This window comes from Cheilinus undulatus, linkage group 7, assembly GCF_018320785.1.
Source record: "Cheilinus undulatus linkage group 7, ASM1832078v1, whole genome shotgun sequence".
Taxonomy (NCBI): domain Eukaryota; kingdom Metazoa; phylum Chordata; class Actinopteri; order Labriformes; family Labridae; genus Cheilinus; species Cheilinus undulatus.
In genome coordinates, this window is record NC_054871.1 from 11,903,203 (window position 1) to 11,925,480 (window position 22,278).

At 38.5% G+C, this 22,278-nt stretch overlaps 1 protein-coding gene across 1 annotated transcript in view; it reads right to left on the minus strand.

Annotated features, from left to right (window-relative positions):
* LOC121512469 (collagen alpha-1(XXIV) chain) overlaps positions 1 to 22,278 on the minus strand; it is a 117,867-nt gene that overhangs the window by 34,619 nt on the left and 60,970 nt on the right. Inside the window, exons 20-32 of the mRNA XM_041791750.1 lie at positions 21,360 to 21,413; positions 21,220 to 21,273; positions 20,455 to 20,499; positions 20,217 to 20,270; positions 19,204 to 19,248; positions 14,593 to 14,646; positions 13,342 to 13,395; positions 8,344 to 8,397; positions 7,627 to 7,680; positions 4,227 to 4,280; positions 3,957 to 4,001; positions 2,965 to 3,009; positions 627 to 680 (exon numbers count right to left, since the gene is read on the minus strand). Of these exons, the coding sequence (XP_041647684.1) occupies positions 627 to 680; positions 2,965 to 3,009; positions 3,957 to 4,001; positions 4,227 to 4,280; positions 7,627 to 7,680; positions 8,344 to 8,397; positions 13,342 to 13,395; positions 14,593 to 14,646; positions 19,204 to 19,248; positions 20,217 to 20,270; positions 20,455 to 20,499; positions 21,220 to 21,273; positions 21,360 to 21,413 (666 nt within the window). The remainder of the gene's footprint in view (positions 1 to 626; positions 681 to 2,964; positions 3,010 to 3,956; positions 4,002 to 4,226; positions 4,281 to 7,626; positions 7,681 to 8,343; positions 8,398 to 13,341; positions 13,396 to 14,592; positions 14,647 to 19,203; positions 19,249 to 20,216; positions 20,271 to 20,454; positions 20,500 to 21,219; positions 21,274 to 21,359; positions 21,414 to 22,278) is intronic.

Below are 22,278 nucleotides of genomic sequence, written 5' to 3' on the forward strand. Positions count from 1 at the left end.
TTTAGAGATAAAATAAACTCATTATTGGAGTCACTGAGCACAGTTAATCAGGGGGATAAAACATCAGGACAGCATAATACACAACCGTAGCACATAATGTCTGAACAAACACACAATTAAATGTTGAGTCTGTCGAGTGGGGACAGCTGAAAGATAAAAATGCCTCGGGTTAAACTACAGACCAGCCAAAGGCAAGATGAAACCCATAGCATAAACCCAGCCTTATTGAAACCTTCCAACCTAATAAATATTTGTATCTGATTGTTGACATACATAATTTCCCTGAGGGGCCAGCTGATTTCCAGGAAAATCAAGAACTCAAAGACTAATTCGAAAAGAGAGGCATAAAGAAGAAGCTTCAAGGTGTGAAAGAAGAAGAGGAAAAAGCAATAAAATTATGAAAAACTTAAGTAGTCTTTTTTCCTTATTAATGTACAATCATAGTACCGGATGTGTTTATGAAACAGTTCCAAATCCTGACAGTTTCTTTCTTTGAAAACTCCTCTAAGCCATAATGATCCTGCAGAGATTCATAATAGAGTCATAATAGAGTTCACAGTGGGTGGTTTGTTTGCAGTTTCCTGATAAAAATGTATGAAGTCAAAATGAGGAGACAGCAGACTTACTGGTTCACCATGGGGCCCTCTCTCTCCAGTACTGCCTGGAATACCAGGTTTTCCCTAGAAATACACACAGTCGTTTTAGTTCCTCACTTACGTGATTACAGGAAACAGGCATGAGAAAACTTGGCTTTGGAAACGTTCCTCTAATCATCATTATCACTATCATTATTAGCCAGGTAACCACGAACATGATGACTGAGTCATTTCTGTGCTGCTTGATGTCCACAGACACAACACAGACACTCTGATGAAACACGAACGGATTTCCTGCAATTTTGAATCCCCTTGTTGTAGTCCAAAAAATGGTGCTGCCAAGTTTACACAAAAAAAAAAACCTGATTTCAAACAGTATTCGTTCTGACATTACTTATGCACATGTGAGACATTTGGTTATTGCCAGTGTTGAAATGTATATTCTTAAAAGTTAAGGGATAGATAAAAAAAGGTTCGGAAGTAACAACCAAACATTTGATATAAACTGGTTTAAATGATGTATGGCGAAACACTACAACATGGCTCATCATTAACATTTACTGTTATTCACTATGTTAACATAGGAGATAACCTGTAAGATGACAGGATAACCATGAGGGAGATACACTTAAACACTCGCACATCTGACATGCATGCTCATAAATGTATAAGCAGTGACAGGTATTGACAGAAGTGAGGGCAATGAAACCGATCTTTAAAAGATTTATGGAAACTAAATTACTTTGTGTTTTGCAACACAATGAGTTGTGCCAATTCACAAAGAAGACTGAGATTAATAGGCTCTGACTTCACTGATGATGACATGAATTAGAGACACATTAATCAGAATCACATTGATTCAAAATCATAGAGTATGAAACTGTTGAAGACTGATATATCATAGAGTTTGGCAGAGAGTTGATCAGACACAAGATGGCGCTATGGGTCCGGAGGTGGACAACAGAAATGATGATTGAAGGCAGGTTGGAACTGGTCCAAAGTATATGTGTATGGAAGCTTATAGGTGTGAATGAATCTGTGTGTATCTACATCTGAGAATGAGAGCACAAGGCTCTATGTTTGCTTAAACAAAGACAACAAAAAATGTCAGGTTTAAACTTCCTCATGATAAAGACTGACAGCAAGGACAGAACCTCAGTTGTATTCTTGCAATGTCACTTTTGTATGTTATTTAACATTACCAGAATAGTTGCTGAAGCAGGGCATCTTGTTTCTGGTGTCATTTTAAAGTGAATTTGGACTGTTGCTCCTGCTATTCCTTTTACCATCATCTATTTTAAGGATCAAGCAACCAGATGTCAAGGATTACCCTTGAGTTGAGCAGGCTGTGAATTATCTTGCAACAAAATGTTAAACCACTTCATGAAGAACAGCCCATTCATCTGTAAGAATTAAGACAAACCAAACAACAGATCCCAGAATTCCTTTTCAAACAGGTTATAACGCTTTTCTTTTCATGAACCCCGGCATAAATGGTTAAAACAAACTTCTGAAACACTCAAGGAGAAAAGATGACTGTAAGTAAGCCTGCAATGGTTTGAAATCTGATTTTTATCTGTTCATGTTTTTACATCTCCACCATCTGTGGAGTATCAGTTACTTTAACCTATTATAGTTCCAAAACATTTCAAGTAACATGTATCATCTTCTTGAAGGTAAAAACTGAAAAACCAAGTTTTCAGGACACTGAGATCTGTGAAAGTACCTTTCTTTGTATGAAATGCATGCCTTACAGTGTATTGGCTATTACAGTAAAATGTTTCTCCTAAGGAGTTTGTTAACATCTGATCATAAGTGGAGCCAATAAATCAGCTGTCTGATGTCACAGACTATTACTATTATGTAATTTAAGCGTACTATCACACGTTAGTGGTAAATGTGCTTGTAACAATGCTTCTTACAAACAGTTCTCCACCAGAGGACTGACAAATGTGTTCTACAAATACAGAATGTCCTTCTCAATACTTAAAATACTGTTTTGTAACAGTGTTACAAAAGACAGAAGTACAAACAATAAAACTGTGATGTTTTAACTGTATGCTGAGGCAGAAGTCTGCAAAACACCAGATGAGTTAGGGGAATACCAGTACATATGTTATAAATATGAGGCTGAAAACACTGCTCAGCACTTTGTTTAAAATTGGACCACTTCCTTCCAGGTTGACTTTATTGGTGCACACTCTTTAAACAAAATTATACATATTACAGGTGAAAGGAGGATGTGGAGGTGTTTTTACAAGTCTGTGTTTTTTCCTGTGTTCATAGTGAAACGTATCACTAAAGTTAGGAGGAAAATTAAAGCTTTGAGAAAGAAATTTGATGGAAAAACAAGTTGAGCTTTACTTACAGGTTTTCCACGAGGGCCCCTCTCTCCTGGACTTCCAGCCTTGCCCTGTAGAATAGAAATTTTCAATGGACCACTTGCTGTTTTCAAGCAGACTATTATCAATTTATGCAAAAAAAGACATTGGTTTGTTTTTTGTGAACTAGTTTGTACACGGACATAATTTTATGCACAACATCAAATTATCCTGAAGGAGTGGAGGCTTTTTTTCATTGACATTTTAATACTTAATTTTAAGCTTTGATATTTTCTGAAGAAGAATGCACAATTAAATTTTGCAACTTAGAGGCCCCATGAAAATACTCAGTTAACTTTACTTCTACACTTAACCTTGATGAATGGCACCTCTAGGAGCATCAGATAAATAGAGACATTGCTACAAACATTTTCTACATTAAATATACGTACACTGAGTGTTTTAGTTGCTTACTGGAAAAATAAAGCTTGCCCCTTTCCTTTAAAAAAGGCATTGCATGCACTCTTGCAGCTGTTCTTTCATCTGGCCAGTTAAATACAAATATTACCTTTATCTTGCTACACCTAAAGAGATTTAGCTCAGGTTTCTTTAGAGAAGCTAGAGGCCTTACATAATGACGGCATGTGGGTATAATTAGATATTGAGGTGAGAAGACAAAGGCCAACTCTGCAAGTAACAACTGATTACAGATTGCACAGAGGCCTGAGGGCTGTTCTAGATACCATGGTAATGTTGATGTAGTTAAGTTTCTCCATGAGGTCAGTGTGCACCCTCAAAAGGAATTTGATGCTAAAAAGATGCTCCAGGTTGAAACCTTCTACTATGATAATCATGATCTCAGCTCAGGATGGAGGAAGAGACTACTCAATTTGCCTTCTCATTTTCAAGAGCCTGAGGCCTCCATCCTGTAACATGCAAGACATGAAACATTAACAGCTTTATAACCATTTAGCAAGTGTTTCTGTAGTTGAGGTTTTATAATATATGATCTACTGATGTTTATTTTGGAACTACTTACAATAAATCCAGGCTCTCCTTTTTGACCAGGGTCACCCCTTTCACCCTGCAAAGGAAGAATGACACATTTTAGAAAGGCAGAGATAAAAATCAAAAATTTATGCCTCAAAAGTAGTCACAAAATTGGTGTTTCCAAGTTGAGCAGATAATTCCAGCTGTGAAACAACGGTATCAATACAGGAGTAGCTACATATCACATGAAGAAGCACTTGAATATCCTATAGTCATGTGCACATGTCGATCTTTTCATTATGGTGGGTTGCATATTTACCTTTGGTCCCTCAGAGCCTGGTTCTCCTAGTGGACCATCTGGACCCCGGGGCCCCTATGTGATAGCAACATGACACACCTTTGAACATCACTCAACAAAGAACAATGTAGCACAGGAAGACATTAAGCATCAAAGTACCATACTGTGGTTGACACTTGCACAGTAACCTCTGAGAAAACATCAACAAAGTAATCAGTCTGTATTCTTCCTCTGTTTGGGAGTTTCCACTCTGATGTGGCAGCACGCTGCTCCTAAAAACATTTAAGTGTTTCTGGGCATTGTAGCACCACCACACCAGCAAGGGGACTGATAAAGATCTTTAAATACATCCATAAACCCTTTGCTTTCCCTTACCCGTAATCAAGGAGTTTTCCACTTTGAGCCTCCCTTTTATTTCATCCTTTATATCTCTACCTTTGATGGATCTCCATCAGCTCTAGTTCTGCCTGAGCCTCTAGCTTCCTGTCAGTCTCCTATCCCTCTCAGGTCACTCTGTACCCTAAAAGCTTTGGGGCGGATAGACGTTGTTGGTCTGCCCCTCTCTTTGCTCCTTCCTGTAGCACATCTCTCCTGCTATCTGGATTTTATCTGAAGAGATTATCTGTTGAGCATTGTTACTGGATCATGTGTTCCCTATTTGTCAAACTGAATCCTTGTAATCAGTTAACAATACAAAATGAGAATTGATTTTATGCAAACATCACCTTCATTTACACGTATTGCATTACAAGTTTGTATGCCATAGCTATGATTTAATATTCAGACTTTGTCCTTATCTAATGTCATTTTTTTCTATCCAGGAACTTTGATTTCTGACCAATTTGTTGCAGATTTTAAATTGGAATGTAATTTTTGCTTACTTTCAAGACTTTAGACAAAGTGTTGTCTAGTACTGTCAAAAAATTAACACATTCATTTCTATTAATTAACCAGAAAAATAATGTGTACATTTTTTATATAGCGATTAATCGCACTGATGTCACACATCACCGTTTCTACTTTTTTCTACTGTAGCGTTGGAAATTGGATGAAAAAACAAGCCATGCACTTCGTGGTCTTAAAATAATTATCATTTTATACGTCTAAACGATACATCCCATCCAGGAGTGATTAATAAGACAGCATGTAGTCTCTATCTCTCCCCCTCCTGCCTGTGTCTGTGAGCTCTCCTCAAGAGCACACACACACAAACAGACACACACAGAGACAAGCACAAGCACACTCATTTGCATGCAGAGTCGTGCTGAAATACTATGTCCACGAATGCTGAATTCATCTACTAATGTGCAGATGTCCCTGTTTAAAAGTTCACTCCTTTAAAAGTCCCAATGCTGCTAAAAAGAACATTTTTTCATTTCAAACTTTCATGACATCACTAACAAAAAGCCTCATGCAAGCTCATGTATGTAAAACTTGGTCATGAGTGATACCAACGACCAGAAGACCAGAGTCAAATACTGGCTACAAATGATTATATACCAATAAATTAAAATACATAACTAATTAAAAACAGGATTATACAGTAAATCTACCTGCAGTTCTGCTAATATTATCCATACATACAATCAGTTGCAATTAATTAATCAGTAAATCATACAGCCTGTAATTAATAAGGTACATTTGTTTAATCGACTGACAGCACTAACAATTACAAATATTTGCAATAATACATACCATTAATTTAAACTGTTCTTTAAATGTTGTTTCACAAAGTTGAGAAACACATTCAAATATAATATCAATTTATGCTACATACCTACTCAAACAACGAAGCATATGACTTCTTAATTAATCCTAGTGCATGATCTTTATTCAGTATTGGGTGATGTCCAAATGCAATTTATTTACAGGGACAAAGCCAGATCTGGCATCCCTATAGATCACTGTTTGTGATTATTAAAATTGAGAGGATTTTTTTATAAAGATCTGAAAGAAGTTGCTCATAGTTCATATGTTGTACTTTCTCTTATTCCTAATAAAAAGTCACCTCGAACTGGCGCAGGTGTGTGCCAACAAAGGCAGGTGCACGTAACATCATTTAGCTCCGGGATACAGCTCGGTTTTTTTATTCATCAGAAGATGAAATCACAAGAGTGAGGCTAAGTGGTGTGACAGCTCCTTTTCACTTTTTTTGATGATGTGTTCTGAGGTAAATCTCTCTTGACAAACTATAGTATTGAGAAATGATGCATGCTAAATTCCGATATCTCTTCCAAAAACCTCATCTTACAAAAAGAACATCTGACCACCAGGCTCAAAGGATTTGTTTTTTTTTTGGTTTTCAATGGTTGTGGTACCTTAGCAAGGCAGAAGATGCAGCCACTAACTGACATATTTAAGTGTTACAGTAAACAACACAAGCTACAGTATGTTAAATGCAGCCATATGTTTTCACATGGCAAAATATCCAACCAAGGAAAGTAAGTTGCTGAAGAAAAAGGAAGTGAAGTGTTCATGATTAATGAAGTATGAGAAATTGTTTGGTTGTAGGTAATAATCATTTGGCTGAAAAGCATTCCCTGTACATTTTCTCGCATTACTTGAAACTGACAAAAACTGAATTAGAAGGCTTTAATGATGACAGTGTAGGGTAGTACTGTCAAAGAGAGAAGTCCAAGTAAACCTTCAGTTTAAATCTAAAGAAAATTAAAGGTAAAACTAAGAAGGCACCCCAGAATGTGCTGCTGCTTGGAAGCAACGAGATCCTAACAGCTGCACAAAAGAGAGACTGGAAGATATTGTCATAGTCAGAGCACTTCAGGACCTGGCCACTTATCAGAAACACACAAAGAAGCACAAACAATATTCTATCAGATAAAAGCTTGGCTGACATGCAGCCAACATATTCCTTGAGAGAAAAGTTGGCAAAAAGGTTCAAGCAACAACACTTAAAGTCTGTAAAAACTATGATTGAGAATGAAATAAATATGCTAATGATGACAGAAACAAATCAGTTGCTGTTATTGTGATGATTCCTTATATTTTTAATGTAACATAATGCACCTCAGTATCTTGTGATAAAATGTAAAAGCTCCAAGGAGCCTGACCACAATTGCCTTTTTCCCCCCTTCAACTGAAGGTGTCATTTTCTTTTCAGCCACATGGTGTCTCACCAGTATCACCACACCATATCCATTTGACATTACCATAATGTCTTCCACCATGAGAGTCAGGGGGCTTATGAAACAGTTGTAAAAGCACCCATAAAAAAGCTTAGTCCAAGTGGAAGGACAAACATATGTCGTTTAATTGCTTTCACCTCCAGTTTATGAGAATGGAGCTGTGATGCAAAACAGACAACCAAGGCTCTGATAAGGAAAGTTTTCATGGTCACATTTAAGTTGAAAATAAGCTTTGGGACTAGTAGAACTAATGCCTAAAAGATTAAGACAGCTCTTACCCTTCTGCCCTTTGGCCCAGCGATGCCTGGAATGCCCCTTTGCCCCTGTGGACCCTGTGTAACAAAAAAAAAAAAAAAAAAAGGGTGGGAGACAGACAAATACGGATTATAAAATACGGAAACTGAATTAAAAAGCAACTGTGAAAGGTTTTTATACTGCCCCTTCAGTATAATATGGACCAGACCAGACAGTGAGAATACAACAGAAGCTAAACACAGCAGACCTCTCACTGCATCTTTTAACCCACGTCATCACTTGTCATGTAACCTAAGAGACGTACTGCAAAAGCTTCTACAGAACTACTGTCGAATCATGCAGTGAAGCCAGATTGTTTACACTGGTTAGACTAAATTGTGGGAACAAGAACACTGATACACCAAATCTCCCCCTAATACTTTATGTGTTTAGAAAGGAGAATATTCCTTAATCAGTTTTCAAGTCCTAAAAATCTTGTAATTTTAGTGTTTATAATATCCAGCCAACAGTAGAGTTAATGGGAGTCAATGCATGCAAGCTTCTCAGACAATCAAGAACTAATTTGTGCAATACTCAATCCAAAAACCAGAGGAAGCAAGACACAAGGAAAGAAAGATTTCAGAAAGGGAGAATATAAATGCAGTGGGTGTCCTAAGCATTTGGAAATAAATATTTAGATACATACAGCGAAAAACATGTTCAGATAAATATATGCTAGAACTGGCGAGTTTAACACTTACAGGTGCACCTTGCATGCCGATGTCCCCTGGACTTCCTGGCAACCCTGGATAGCCCTGACAGCAAAACAAAAATGAGACCATTTTAAAAGGCATTCAAGAAGTCATGTCACTGTTGGGACAAAAGCTTATTAGAAGCTATGCAGAATTACAGTTTAATTTTTTAACAATGGCTAGCAGAGGAATAACGACAGCAGAGCAAGGCTGTGCAACAAAGGTCATCACATGTGACTAAGCATTACTTCAAACATTTTTGAAAAGTATGGTTCCTGTTTAGTTTTATGAAAAGTTATCCAGACCCCCAGAGAAGAAATGACAGCTGCTGTTCACAACCAATTCTCGCTCACAGGCTGGCCACACACTGCCTGATTTAAGTGGTTTTGGACAGATATGGGGAAGCGGGGTTATAGCAACTAATGATTTGTCTAAGTGTGTGTTATCAATTACTTTTCTGCTCCCAACAAGTAGGAACCTTCCTAATCTTGAACAATAAATGTCAGATATATTTCAACTCCAGATCAGGCTGCCTCTAACATAATGCATACTATAGCCAATTACAGGGAGCACACTTGGAAGCATCCCCAACCGGATAATGCATACTTAACAGCTTACAGACAGCTTACAGCCATTATAATACATTGTCACATTTGTTTTATTCTGAAGTCACATTTTATCACCAGAGTTTTTGTGAGATATGGCATCTGTGGAATCACTACTTCAAAAGTGTTTCTACAAATGGTCCCTCTGTATTTGTATTGTCTAGCCAAATCATATAGGATGTGCGTAGTATGATAATTAAAATGTTAGAAACTGAAACTGATAAAACTGTCCTTCTGTCTGTGGCCTGGTATGGTTTTAAAATCAGTTAAGATTTGACAATCATATAATTTGTAAATCTGTAGCCAACCTGAGGGAGTAATAACACAATAACAGACAAAGCAAGTCAAGACTGATGTGGTTTGAGTTTGCTGAAACAGAACTTTCTGGGATAATCATTTCAGTCTTTGGAGAAACAGCCAAATGTACTGCCACCCCTTTACTATTAAGTGACATTATAATTCAAAATGTTTCACACAAATCATCATAGCTCCTTACATAAGTCTCAAAATCATCCTCAGTCAAACATGCAGTCACACATGCAGTGATTCAATCATCAAACTATTTAGCCATCCAGCCACCAAATTAGTCATCCTTTCCTACAGCCAGCCAAACAGTCGGCCTTCTAGCCCTACTGCAAGCCAGATAGGTCAGGCACGGGGCCCAGAGCCAGAGGCATGGAGTTCATCCAAGGCCCCAGGACAGTGAGGGATGCAGGCCAAATAGGATTCTGAAACGGGGCTGAGTTCCATGTAGGTTTGACGGTTTGAAATTATAGAGTCTATCAAAATTGTATGCCTCTGAACTCATCATGTCCAGTCACTGAGGTATGTTTCTATGACAGCCTATCAAACACCCATCTAGACTTCTGCAAACTGAAGCTAAAGAGCAATCAAAACAAACAAAAGATAACAGTAGAGCAATGTGTAATGTCTGAAACATGATAATTTCAAGAAGGGTGGAAACACCAGCAATATGCTGAAACATCTTTCTGTGCAACATGAGCCTACATTCCAGGAATACCATGTATTTGACACTGTGCATGAGAGCTACAGCTTCTCAACTAAGCAGCAAGTCTTTAACCAAGGGCAGTTATCCAATGTTATAATAACAACTGAGTTATGCAAACTGTTCTACATTAACAGCAGTAAAATTGTGGCACTTTGGATACTCAAGTCAAATGTATTACCTCTGTCTATTAATTTTTGACACTATCTTGAGCCCGGATAAAATAAGGAGCATTTTCACTCACTCATTTTGGCATGATTGTTTCGTATCTTGCCTGGGCATGACTGCTCCCCCTGCCCCTCTCTGCAGCTGGACTGTTTTCAGTAACATTTTCCTATGCCTGAGCACACAGTCAAATACAGTAGGTAGTGATATGCACACAGTAGGGGTGCAACGGTACAGGTAACCCACGATACGGTCCATACCTGGTACGTGTTTTGTGCATAAAGAGAAGTTTTTTCTCCCGAAGTACCTCTTTATTTTGCTTGTCAGTAAAAGCTGCATTTTACAGTAAACAAATTCCAGTATCACTGGTGTACTGAATAATATAACACTTTTTTTAAATTTAAGAAAAAAAAATAGATTGGTGGATAATATGTCCTTTATTCAGCTATAAGTCATAATCACCAAGCATTGAGGTCTATTTAGAAATGTTTACTAACTCTTCTTTTATTGAATAGGCTATCAATGCTTAAACTCTGTTTTTCTTTTCTAACTCTGACTCAAACTGAACATTTTGATGCTCTACAAATCAAACCTTTCATTCCAATAGTCTACCACATCTTTACTTTGCTACACTATGTACTCATTGCCACAATTACAATAATAATAAAAAAAACATTTTGATTATTTTGAAAGTAGGCTACTTTAAACACAGTTTACAACAGACTGAGATATAAAGAGCTGCATCAGTAAAATTAAACTATTTCTCATCCTCTTTAAGGACATCCATATTTAAAACACTCAAAAGAAATCTTTCTGTCAATAACACGTTTGCTGTAATTTAGAGAAATAGTTTATTTGATCATTTTGTGTGCTTTTTTTTTCATATGAGCTTTGACAGTGTTGGACGTGACGCACAGATGAGCATTCATGTAAGTGTGTGTGCGTTGGTGAGCGAGTGTGTGTCTCTGCTTTGTGCTGTCGACAAATAGAACGTTTAAATGGGGCTAGAACTGTGGTTTTTGGAGCTAACAGTGGACTCTACGGCGCTGAAAGAGAGTTTGTTTGGCTAAGTTTACTGCTGCAGTATACAACAGCCTGTCACGCTTAACATGTTAAGCTTCTGATTGATGATAGCACAGCCAACAGCTGATGGATGTGTGATGGTGAGACGAGAAGGAGACATGACGCAGCACGGAAACAACTCGAGTCGCTCCACTGTCTTGTGTTTGGGAAGCGATGTATCAGGATGCTTACGCTGTCTACAGTTTTCACTCCCTCATCATTATATTTGATGGCAAAACTGAAATTAACCCACACCGCTGATTTGAATGAAGCTGGTGCTTCTTCAAATGTCTCAACTCCTCCACTCGTTTTCTTTTTTCCGCTGCTGTGTGAGAGCGGCAGCGTGAACCCAGCTCCAAAACAGTGTGAGAGGGGCTGTGTGGGTGGACCAACAACAATGATTGGACATTAACTCATGGGGAGGGCTTTTCTCCTGCCAGGACAGACGCGCAAACAGACACACACAATGGCCTGTAAACCATCAGTGCAAAATGAATTACAAATCCAAAAATCTGTGGTCCACAAGGGCGTATTGTCCTGTGCAGAGTGGACCGAACGGTTCAATATTTTATCGAGTACCAATGCATCCCTAGCACACAGTTGGTTTGCAAATCTGTCACAAGAGAAAAGAAGAGGAAACAATAATGGGGACTACTTGTCTCATCCACCAGGTGACGGTTTATGTTTTGTGCAGACAATCCTGTCACCTTGAATGTTTTAATGAATTTGAATACATTAACAACAATTCCCTTCCTACTTTCACTTCTACCATGCTCAGAGGATGAAATGGGTCCGTGCTGCATGGATATGAAGGTTATTGATGAGACTGAAGACGTTTGGATGTCTTGGCACAACTGCATGCAGGAATGTCTCCCATAAACCGGTCTCGAGTACTCGCAAGTTTTGCCCAAGACCACCTCTTTGAGTGGACTGAGGCACCAAAGCCAAATCCAGTACTTCTGTAATTGCAATGATCAAATGAACAGGACTTTGGGGCTAAGTGTATTTGGATACCTGAGCACGGGTCCCTAATATGAAACCACCCTTAAAAAATACCATGCCCATAAAACCAGAGTGACTGACAAATTGTTATCTCTAAGAATCTATCAAGAATCAGACCAATAAGCTGAATCAAAAATCCCTGTAATTAAACAGCCATACTCATCCTATATGCACACTAATATTTTCAAATATAGAGCCTAAATGTCATGTAATTCAATGTAATGTAAAGAAGGAGAAACTTATATGTAGGCTGTATGGTTAAACCGTCATATACTGTAGACTCGAACAATTAGCACAGGCAAGAGGGTGTTGCTCGTAATGCCTGCACTGCTAGCATATACAACATCTCGCCAAACACTCTGACGTAATTTCCTCTAAGACACTGTGACCCCATTTAACTGTGTTAGATGCCTGTGCTATAATTTTGACTGTTTTCTGTCTTCCTAACTCTAAAAAAGTTTGTTCAATTTGCATTTCATCTTCTTAAAAAATAGTTGATTAGGAACACCCCTATTATACACATGGGGAAATCCCAAACTTTTTACTGTACTTGACAGAGGTATGTGCAAAGATTGGATTTCCAAATAAATACACCTAATGTTTGAGATTTTCATGAAACAAAAACTCTACTAAAATATCATTACAGCATCAATTATCTCCTATTCCAAATTACAGCATTGGATGTAATCGCACAAAACTCCATAGAAGCCCTTTTACTACCGCAAGTTGAACAGAGGAGTGGTTGATTTACTCTGGTCAGACTCTTATTCAGTTTGTCAGTCTGATGCTGGAGTAAAATGCTGGAGTATATTAACTGCAAATTCATTTTTTTATTTATTGAAGAGTTATTGTTAATGAATTTAAGACTAAGCAGAGATATCACATTTTTGGTCTTCAGCTTTCATTTCCAAGAACTAAAACCTGTAAGTTCTACTCCAAAGTAAAGTCTACGGAATTTGACAGCCAGAATTGCTTCACTTCAACTGATTCAGTTTAAAATCAATTGTCCTCAGTTGTTAGTTTGCTGAACAAGGTATTCAATCTCTGATAGGCTGTAGAAGCTTTTCTGATTTACTGGGTGATTTTTACAAAAAAAAAACACACACACATGGGCTTGGTCTCAGACAAGGTGCAGGACTACAGCATGTCCAGAGAGACTGTACTTACCCTTGGCCCCTTCTCCCCAACTGGACCTGTTGGACCTGCTGGTCCTCTGTCGCCCTAGGGATAAAGAGTTAGACAGAAACAGAGAGAGAGAGAGAGAGAGAGAGAGAGCACATCATTTACTGTGACCTTGAACCTAAACACAGAAAAATCCCATCATAGTTTCTCATAGACTTTTCCTAATGAAGAGCAATGAAACTGGAGAGCAGCTTCTTAAACAGGAGGTTAGAGTGACAGCTGGTTGAGTGGTAAGCAGGGACTTTGAACCCCAGCTGGTGGCACTTTGAACAATATGTTAAAAGCAAAGGTGACTCTGTATGAGAGATAAAGCTGCATTGACAAAATCCTTCTTGAATTGCATTGCATTCATGACTGTGCAAGTATCCTTAAAGTTCTGTGCAGGTCTATCTGAGGGTGAGCAGAAAAGTGTGAAAGCTCTGTATTATAAACATAAGATATTCAACTGAATTTAACTATCCCAAAAAACAGACATTTGTGGGCTGTCAGGGTATGGCTGGTGCTGATAGAATGAACCGGGAGGCAGAGGAAAAAAGAGTCTGACAAGCAGACGTCCCATCAGAAGAACATGTTCTGACACACAGGGGGCGTCTGGGTAGGAATGAAAGAAGAACACGTTTGCTATATAAAACAGGAGGAAACAATGGAGACAGGTAGCAGACTAGAGGACTGTTATAAATAATACATTGACTGGGATAATCATTTCACTGGATGCTGCTGATATCACTGTTAGGATTACCTTTTGATCCGAGAGGTAATAAAAGATAAACAAGAAGAAAGCCTCAGGCCTCTCCAGATTGCATCATAACTATTCATATGTGACTTCCACCAGTGCTGTTTTATGTCCTTGTTGATACTCTAAAAGTTGACATGTTTGAAAAAGCAACAGTAAAATACAGATGACAGCAGCACACACATGCGCAACTACACTGTAGCACAGTGTCAGGCAAATTTGTTCAAATGGATTTGTCACTTATTGCATAATACAAATTTTCACCTTGAAACTGCTTGTTCATAAGAGAGATGGAGAGAGGAGATGGAGAGCGACGGCTTTGACAATTATAGATATTGATGTGAAAGTGAAAATGGAGAGTGCCTATCTAAGCATTTGTTTGGAGCCCTCCGGGGCCTTAAACCATGGCTGCTGAACACAGCCTAAATTACAGGGGTCTGCAACTGACAAGCAACCAGCTGATGCTGACTGACAGGCTAATGATAGAGAAACACACTCTTTACCTTTTCACCCGGAACTCCCATCACCCCAGCTATCCCGATCAGGCCTAGCGGACCCTGGAGAGAAGAGGAGAAGAGAAACAGAGTGGAAAGATTAGAGTTGAGAGAGGAGACAAAGAAGTATTTCATGAAAACACCAAAGTCGTCCATGTGAACTTGATCTTTTTTAACCTAAATGGTCAATTTTAAACCTGGGTTGACATGGAGAATGCAAAACACGACAGATAACAATATCATGCCTTACTAATCCAAACAAAATTACCTTCTAGCCTGTAAAAAAAAAATAAAAAATTTAAGGCTGACTTTATTGAGTCGATAATATTAAAATAAGAGAAAGGCATTGATTTTTATGATTAAAAGTATGTTTTGAGTTGCTGAATTTCTTCTCTTATATTTGGAGTGTGACAAGCTTTAATACTTAATCAAGCTTCAGTAAACTGAGAGAACAAAACAAGGCAAAGCATTTGATTCAGAGGCGACTAACCATGGAATACTTTAATTCATCCAAAAATTGTTTGCAAAACCCACATGGGCTTGATCATCCAGGATAATGTAATAAAAAAAACGTTCAAAGCCAGAAAACGTTGTAGCCTTGCAATGTTTCTCAAACTTTTGGAGTCTTGGAAGTGAACTATGCTGTCTTTCAAAAGGTAGAAACTGTACTTCTTGTAAACAAAAGCAATGAGTGGGAATCATCAGGGAGATGGTGATTTCACCTCAAACTGTATCATATTACAGATTCCTTCAAAAAAGATAAATGTAACATGGTGAAGAGGCCTGTGTGTGTAAAACATAAAACACAGAACCTAAGAGCTTAAACACTTTCAGATCAGTCGTCTGGGACAGGGCTTGTGGTTTGGACCAGTGCCAGCCTCTTCACAACACAATCCTGACCTGTTGTGAATCTTTGGGTGGCTGAGCAGATACTCTGCCAGAATGGAGAGCTACACATTCTGAAAGCCTTTAAATGTGTTTATTTTTGTTAAGGAATTTTAAGGGTGTAAAAATCGTAAAAGTTGATGAGGAAAATGACGGAAGGCATAAGGCAACACATACACAACCCACTCCAAACCAAAGCCACAAAACTGCACACATGTAGCCCCACAGCACATGCAGTAAGCCACCAGGACTCTGTAAACTACCAGAATATCTGACCCAAACTAAATCACAGGGTTGTTGTAATAATTCATGTAACTGGCCAACTGCAGGCCATGGTCTCACTTCTGGTGGACCACAAAAGCCAGCGTGGTCAGACTGCGGCTGTCTCTGGTTGTGAGAGCCAATTTTAGGCGCTAACTTCCCTTCTTTATAATGAGTTAACCGGTTACAAGATTCTATATGGCTGCTATTCTTACTTCCAGCACATAATCACATAGTTTATATCCTGGTATTTACTATACTTTTCTGTGCAACCTTCTTCTGTATCATGAAGTGCAACTGGAAAATAAGAAAAAAAACAAGAACCAGCAAATGAAAAAAGTAAGGGATCAAAGAGTAAAGCAACAGAGAGACAAAATAAGTGAAACAATGTAAAGGTCCTCACACACTGAGTGCTATTTTCTGATGTTTTTTTCTGCTCAATAATCTGATTAAAAATGTCTTACACTTGAACCTTCCATGCTGAGTCTGGTGTGTTTGTTTTTCTATTTACTGAGAAAATTTGTAGAACATGGAAAATGATGTCGTACTATGAAGAAAAAAAACAGTGAAGATGATTCTGTGGCTCTTTAACCCACTGAGCCCTTAGCTATTTTTTAACCATTGAGTCTTGCCAGAACTATTTGTCCTCAAAAGCTTGTAAAACGTCAACCCCATGGTGCACAGTCAAGTCATAACATCCTTTTCTCCAGGACAACCTGGGCTTTAAGAATATGTGTACTGCAGCAACGTCGTTGGAAATTTTAAAAAGTAATGGGGCTATAAAGACAAAAGAAAAAAAACTAATCAGAAATTGAAACTCAGATTTGTATGCATTGAACACATTAAATGTTAATGACTGACTACTTTTTAGCACAGACTTGTTCTCTTGTCTCTTTGAGACCAAAGAGTTAAAAAATAATCATTCTATGACAATTATTCAAAATATTAAAATTTTTAAAAAAGAAGTCCTTGTGCTTTTGGGAATTTGAGTCATTAATCAAAGCATCTATCTGTAGTGACTCTGAGGGCCACAAAACAGCCTCTCTTGTGAGTCACTCAGGCTGTCCTCTCCAGTTTCAAAGAGTGTGCACATGCCCTGTTTGGCAAAGCATAACATGACAACAGAAAAGTCTGCCATTGTCACAGCCCAATCACAGCCCGGTCAAAATGCATCCTGGGTTACAACCAGGCATAATGGCCGCAGGCTAAGCTGCTAGCTGCAGAAACGATTGAAAAATGGATTATGGATAAAAAGATGTCCAACATCAGACTTACTAGTGTGGATTTAACCTTTTAAGACCCCAAAAAGTCACCCAAGTTCCAGGCTCACTAGAAAGCTTTCTGTAAGAGCTACGAAAGTGTAAATAGCCCGGACATAGCATTGCTCAAAAACGTCTGTCTTCAAGCATGACTCCAGATGAAAAACAAATATGTAGGATGGTCAGTGTCATCAACAGTGATAAGCATTCTGTTTTGCAAAAAACAAAAAACAAATAAGAAAACAGTGAATATTTATGAAATCCTGGATACAAAGACGATACAGGTGCAGCACTTTGTAGCAGGATCTGATGCTTGTGCTTATGTTTACTGCCATTTCTGTGAGTTCAGAAATAATGCAGCATCTGTTTGGTGACACATCCATGTCAGCAGGCTCTCACTGGCTATTGCAGGTATTCGGTCGAAGGCAACCTTATCTAGAATTACAATTTGAGATTGGCAGTGTAGTCAAACAATTGAAATGACACCACACACTTGAGAATTAACTAGACATATAATCTCCTGCAACAAGCCTTGAACGGGTCACACCCCCAGATCAAATCAGGGAATCAAATCAGGTCAAGACTTTGCCTAAAATCATCTAGTCTGTAGCCAGCCTCTAAGACAAGAAATAGACTATTTACATGAACACAGTGAGATTCTGTTCTGTTTGCTTTTCCCTAACTCAGCTAAAACAGCCTCATAGTGTTACTCATGCATCATGACCCAAGGGTATTATTCTGTTGGAGGTAAGTTAAGCATTTGAGTAAAGGATTAGTAGCAGTGTCTCTGAAGGATACAGCCTGCAGGCATGGGAACACGAGCTTTAAATTGACCTTAAATCCCTTAATTGGGACAAGAAGTGGGACAATGCAGTTCACCGTATCACTTAACAGAAGGAAATGGTTTAAAAGTGGTTTCCATGTGACGGGGGCTTCACATTCAAGCTTTTACTGTACTATATAAAAGGAGATCTGGTTTCTCAGACAGAGCCAGAGTTACAATTGTACCAGTATACCCATTAACCTTCCAGTTAGAAAGAAATACAGCGGTAGACACACATTAAGAATATTAAGGTTCTCTCTTTACACATACACATGTAAGTGAGTCACTGACATGAAAATCAAAGCAAAGATTTGACATATGAAGAACATATCATGCACACCTGTAGCTGTCTTTGGTAACTGAGCACTGCTACATCTTTTACTAGTGTGGACTGAAGGCTGAGTACTCAGCAGCAAATCTAAATTGGCTAAAATCGACCACACTGTAAAAACCTCTTGTAAAATTTGACTTGAAACATTTTATGGGAGGCCTCATGGTGATACATGGGTGCTTAGCAAAGACAGGAGGCCTTGGGTTAACCTGTGCTGTTCAACAATGTCTATCGCAGTTTCTTACACAGCTAATTTATTTGAAAAGTGATGTAATGTCATTCATTAGAGCCTCCATATGTTTTAGACTTGTTTTTTTTCCCCTGCAAAGCCCCACGGCTCCTCCTAGGCTTCAAAGGCCTCTCTTTGCTGTTAGTGCTTAATCCCTCTCATATGTGCACTGCAGAAACACAGTCCAACATGGCCCACTTGGTTGCTTCCACTATGCACAGAATGCAAATATTAACATTAAGGGGCCTCCGGAAAGTACAGACATAGTTTGGATGTTCAGAGAGTTTGTGCATCAGAGAATTTCTCCTCATCTGAGGAGAAACATGTCTTGACATTTCTCTCAAGTACTTGTGTTGGATAGAAAGCATTAATGAAGTATGAAACAGCCATGCGGTGTGTGAATCTGTGGTTGTGGTTGGATGACTAGAAATAATTTCTGTTCTACAGTGCTATTCTGCCAATAATGTGATGACTAAAAACTATTTGGTACTGGGAGAGAGTTAAGAATTTTTCTTTATGTTTAAAGTAGGTCAGGAAGGCAGAAAGATATTAAGAAATGCTTCTGTGGTGCCCTCCAAAACATGATTCCGATTCACTGGTAAATCTGCACTGCATCATTACCTTAAGATACAAGGAAGATTATAATAAATTATTATTTTTCAAAGAAATTACTGTAAATGTTTTAAAGACAGGAACTGAAGCCAATTAAAGCAACCACAAAAGCTCCATACTAACACCCTCAAATAGAGATCTAATGAAAAGCTTCTACAGCACAGTAGGGGGGTGATAATTATTAACAGTAGTGCACTTTACAAGTGTGATAGCAACTTACTTGTGGTCCAACTTTTCCAATGTTTCCCATGTCCCCTTTCTCTCCCTGCAAGCAGAACACATCAAACAAGTTTGCTGGTTAGCTTCCTGCAATTACAGAGATATCTGTCACTATTCTACCCTACCACTGGCCCAGGACTCAGGGTATTACAAGCATAAAAGGAGCACACTCTAGTGCATGGGACTGGGAGGAAAATTCTGTTTCTTCTTATTGGTTTGCTGATATGTGTGATGAAAGCCTGGGGAGAACATTTTCTCCCCTAATTAAGAGCATGTGTATAACACAGCAAGTCTCAGCTCACTGTAAGTGGGTCACAAACACACAGGCAAAGGAAGTCAGAGGTACGTACGTATGAGCGTCTATTGTAGAATAATAAAACCTTTAAAACACAGAGCACTTCGATCATTGCACACTAATTGTGGTGATTGAAAAAACTAATTACAAACATATGAGAAGGAACAGGCCTGGAATTTTGTGTTTTTTAAGTAATACCTGAAAACAAATTTACAGTAAAATCATCTAATTTACATTAAAAGTCACACAATTCTCAGTGCATCATAAAAGATTAGCCCATTAAGTTATACTAAAGAAGAGCTTTTGTTGATGCACATATTTGTCTCTTCTGAACTACGTAGCACATGGCCAGCAATATATTCAAAGGATCATAAAAATGTACACAAGGAAAAAACAATTAGAGACCTCCCAGCTGTTTCTTGTAAAGTCCTAATCTATACTCCTCCTGTTGTCTGCAATTACAGATGACAGTCATGCATAAATTGAGACTGCCATATTAATGGAAATTTGACGAATGGCAGGAAGTGAACAAGACAAACAAAGCATTATGTTACATTTCCTTGTAATGTCTAAACATCTAGTTACTTTTCAATGAATGTTTTAAATGGATGTTTAAAGGGGTAAGCAATGGGAAAAAAACATGTTCAGAAAAGATAATTATAGTGCTCTACATATTAAACAGAAACAGTTTAGACACTATGCAACAAAAGTAGCCTTACCTGTAAACCCTCAGGCCCAGGTTCACCTATGTAGCCCTTTCTTCCAGGTCTTCCCTACAAAGACAAGCAAAAAAAACACACATGAGCATCTTATGATCGAGAGATACCAACTTTTAAAATGGTTTAAGAACATCTCTTCCTCCTTTTTGCAGACAGAGCATCTAAGTTATTTAAATCAAAAATCCCGCAGAAGCCTCAGTTTTTGTGATCTGTGTGTTTGTGCTTCTGGATTTCTTACAGTAGGGCCGGCGCTGCCAGGTGGTCCAAGTGGTCCTTCATCACCCTGCAAAATAAGAGTTCAGTTCATCAAACACATATACTGATACGCAGTTGGTGCAGCAGTAACTCAGTTTCTAGGGACTTGGTTTAAGAAATGCTGGGTTGTTTGTTCTAAGCCCCCATACAGACCCCCAAACTCCAATTGCAATGGCACTCTACAAGTGCAGACCCTCACTCTGACATCTTTCCATCCCTGCATGTCAATAGAGTCCTCTGAATGCATTGTGTCTTTTAATTCCTGGCCAATGTGTATGTAGCATGTTCAATAACAGAAAAAAGCATTTAATTCGTCCATAGGGATCAACAAAGCATGACTTCCTCTCAGTCTCCATAGCATGGTTGGACAGACAGGTAAATACTGGAGTGTTCGCAGGGTCAATGCTGTAACATTCAGAACAAATAAAAACGCGTCCACGTCTTAAGTGCACAGACTTCTGATCTTTTTATTTCAGTGCTGGAAAACATTCAACCTTGATTTTTATAAGCAAAGGTGAATCATGACTTCACCCAGTGGAACATGCCCCGAGATATATCCCAGCAAAAAAAAAAACTCCCATTAGGATCTAAGCAGTAACTGTTTGAAATGTGCCTACATGCTGAATGACAAGACTTGCCTCAGACTTATGATCTAATGGAAATCCCTCAATGAGAAATATTTTCCAAATATTAAACCAGTAACACAAAATCCAAACAGATGAGTAAGATTTAAGTTGAATTGCCTTACCTGTATTCCTTGTGGCCCAGGTGGGCCTTGGGGCCCTCTGGCACCATGCAAACCCTGAAAAAAAGCCAAAAGATTTCTCAGTTGGATGAAATTAATAGATTAATGGAGAAGGAGACAAAGACAAAGAGACACTGTTGTACCTTTGGCCCAGGTGGACCATTAGGCCCTGGAATCCCTATGTCTCCAGGAAAACCCTTGCAAAAAACAAAATGAGAGAGTCATGAGTCATGTCATGTCATTAGCCACATGATGAACTGCTTGTTTTTGATCCCCCACATGCTCACTGCATCCCTGTGTGCATCGTGGGAGTGGCAGGATCATAAAGCTTTTCAACTTTCAAGTTAAAAGAAACCCATTGTTTTTTGTAGTACAAAAGATTATTGCTGAAAATCAATGAAGGCCTCCTGAATCAGAGAGACACATGCATTTAGGAAATCTTGGGAACAGACTATAGCAGTAAGCAAAAAGAGCATATGTAAAGATGGTGATTGACTGCCACTGAGCTGATAGAAGCTGAATACCTTTAGGAGCCATATGCCCTTAAGCTGTGGCCTTTGTGACCTATGCTCATGTTGCTGACATTTTCCAAAATTGTCTTTGACATTTTCCATGCTTTTCACAAACATTGCATCAACAGTGACCTCTTTGACAAAAGGTGAAGTGTTCTGCAGCCAATAAACAAAAAGCAGCACGTTTCTGCAAAATGAACAATCATACAGTAGTTGTTCTGGTGCATATTGAGGTAGTGTGGCTGCTCTATTATTCAAATTCTATCATATTAAGAGTCATCAGATGACAAATATGTTTAGACATCTCTATGCCAGCTAAGAGTTAATATAGAAAATGTCAGTTACATCAAACATTGCAGTCTTCTTCCAGTACCTATAAGATGGCACATCAGACAAGCAAATATTATTATTTTTTTATTATATATTGAGTACCACATCCAAAGCTTGATTGTGGTGTCAAGGTAAAGTTTGTAGGGCACCAAAAAGGTTTTTCATCAGAAAAGCCCTTGTTAGAAACCACTTTAGTCTGCAAAATTATTATTATCTATAG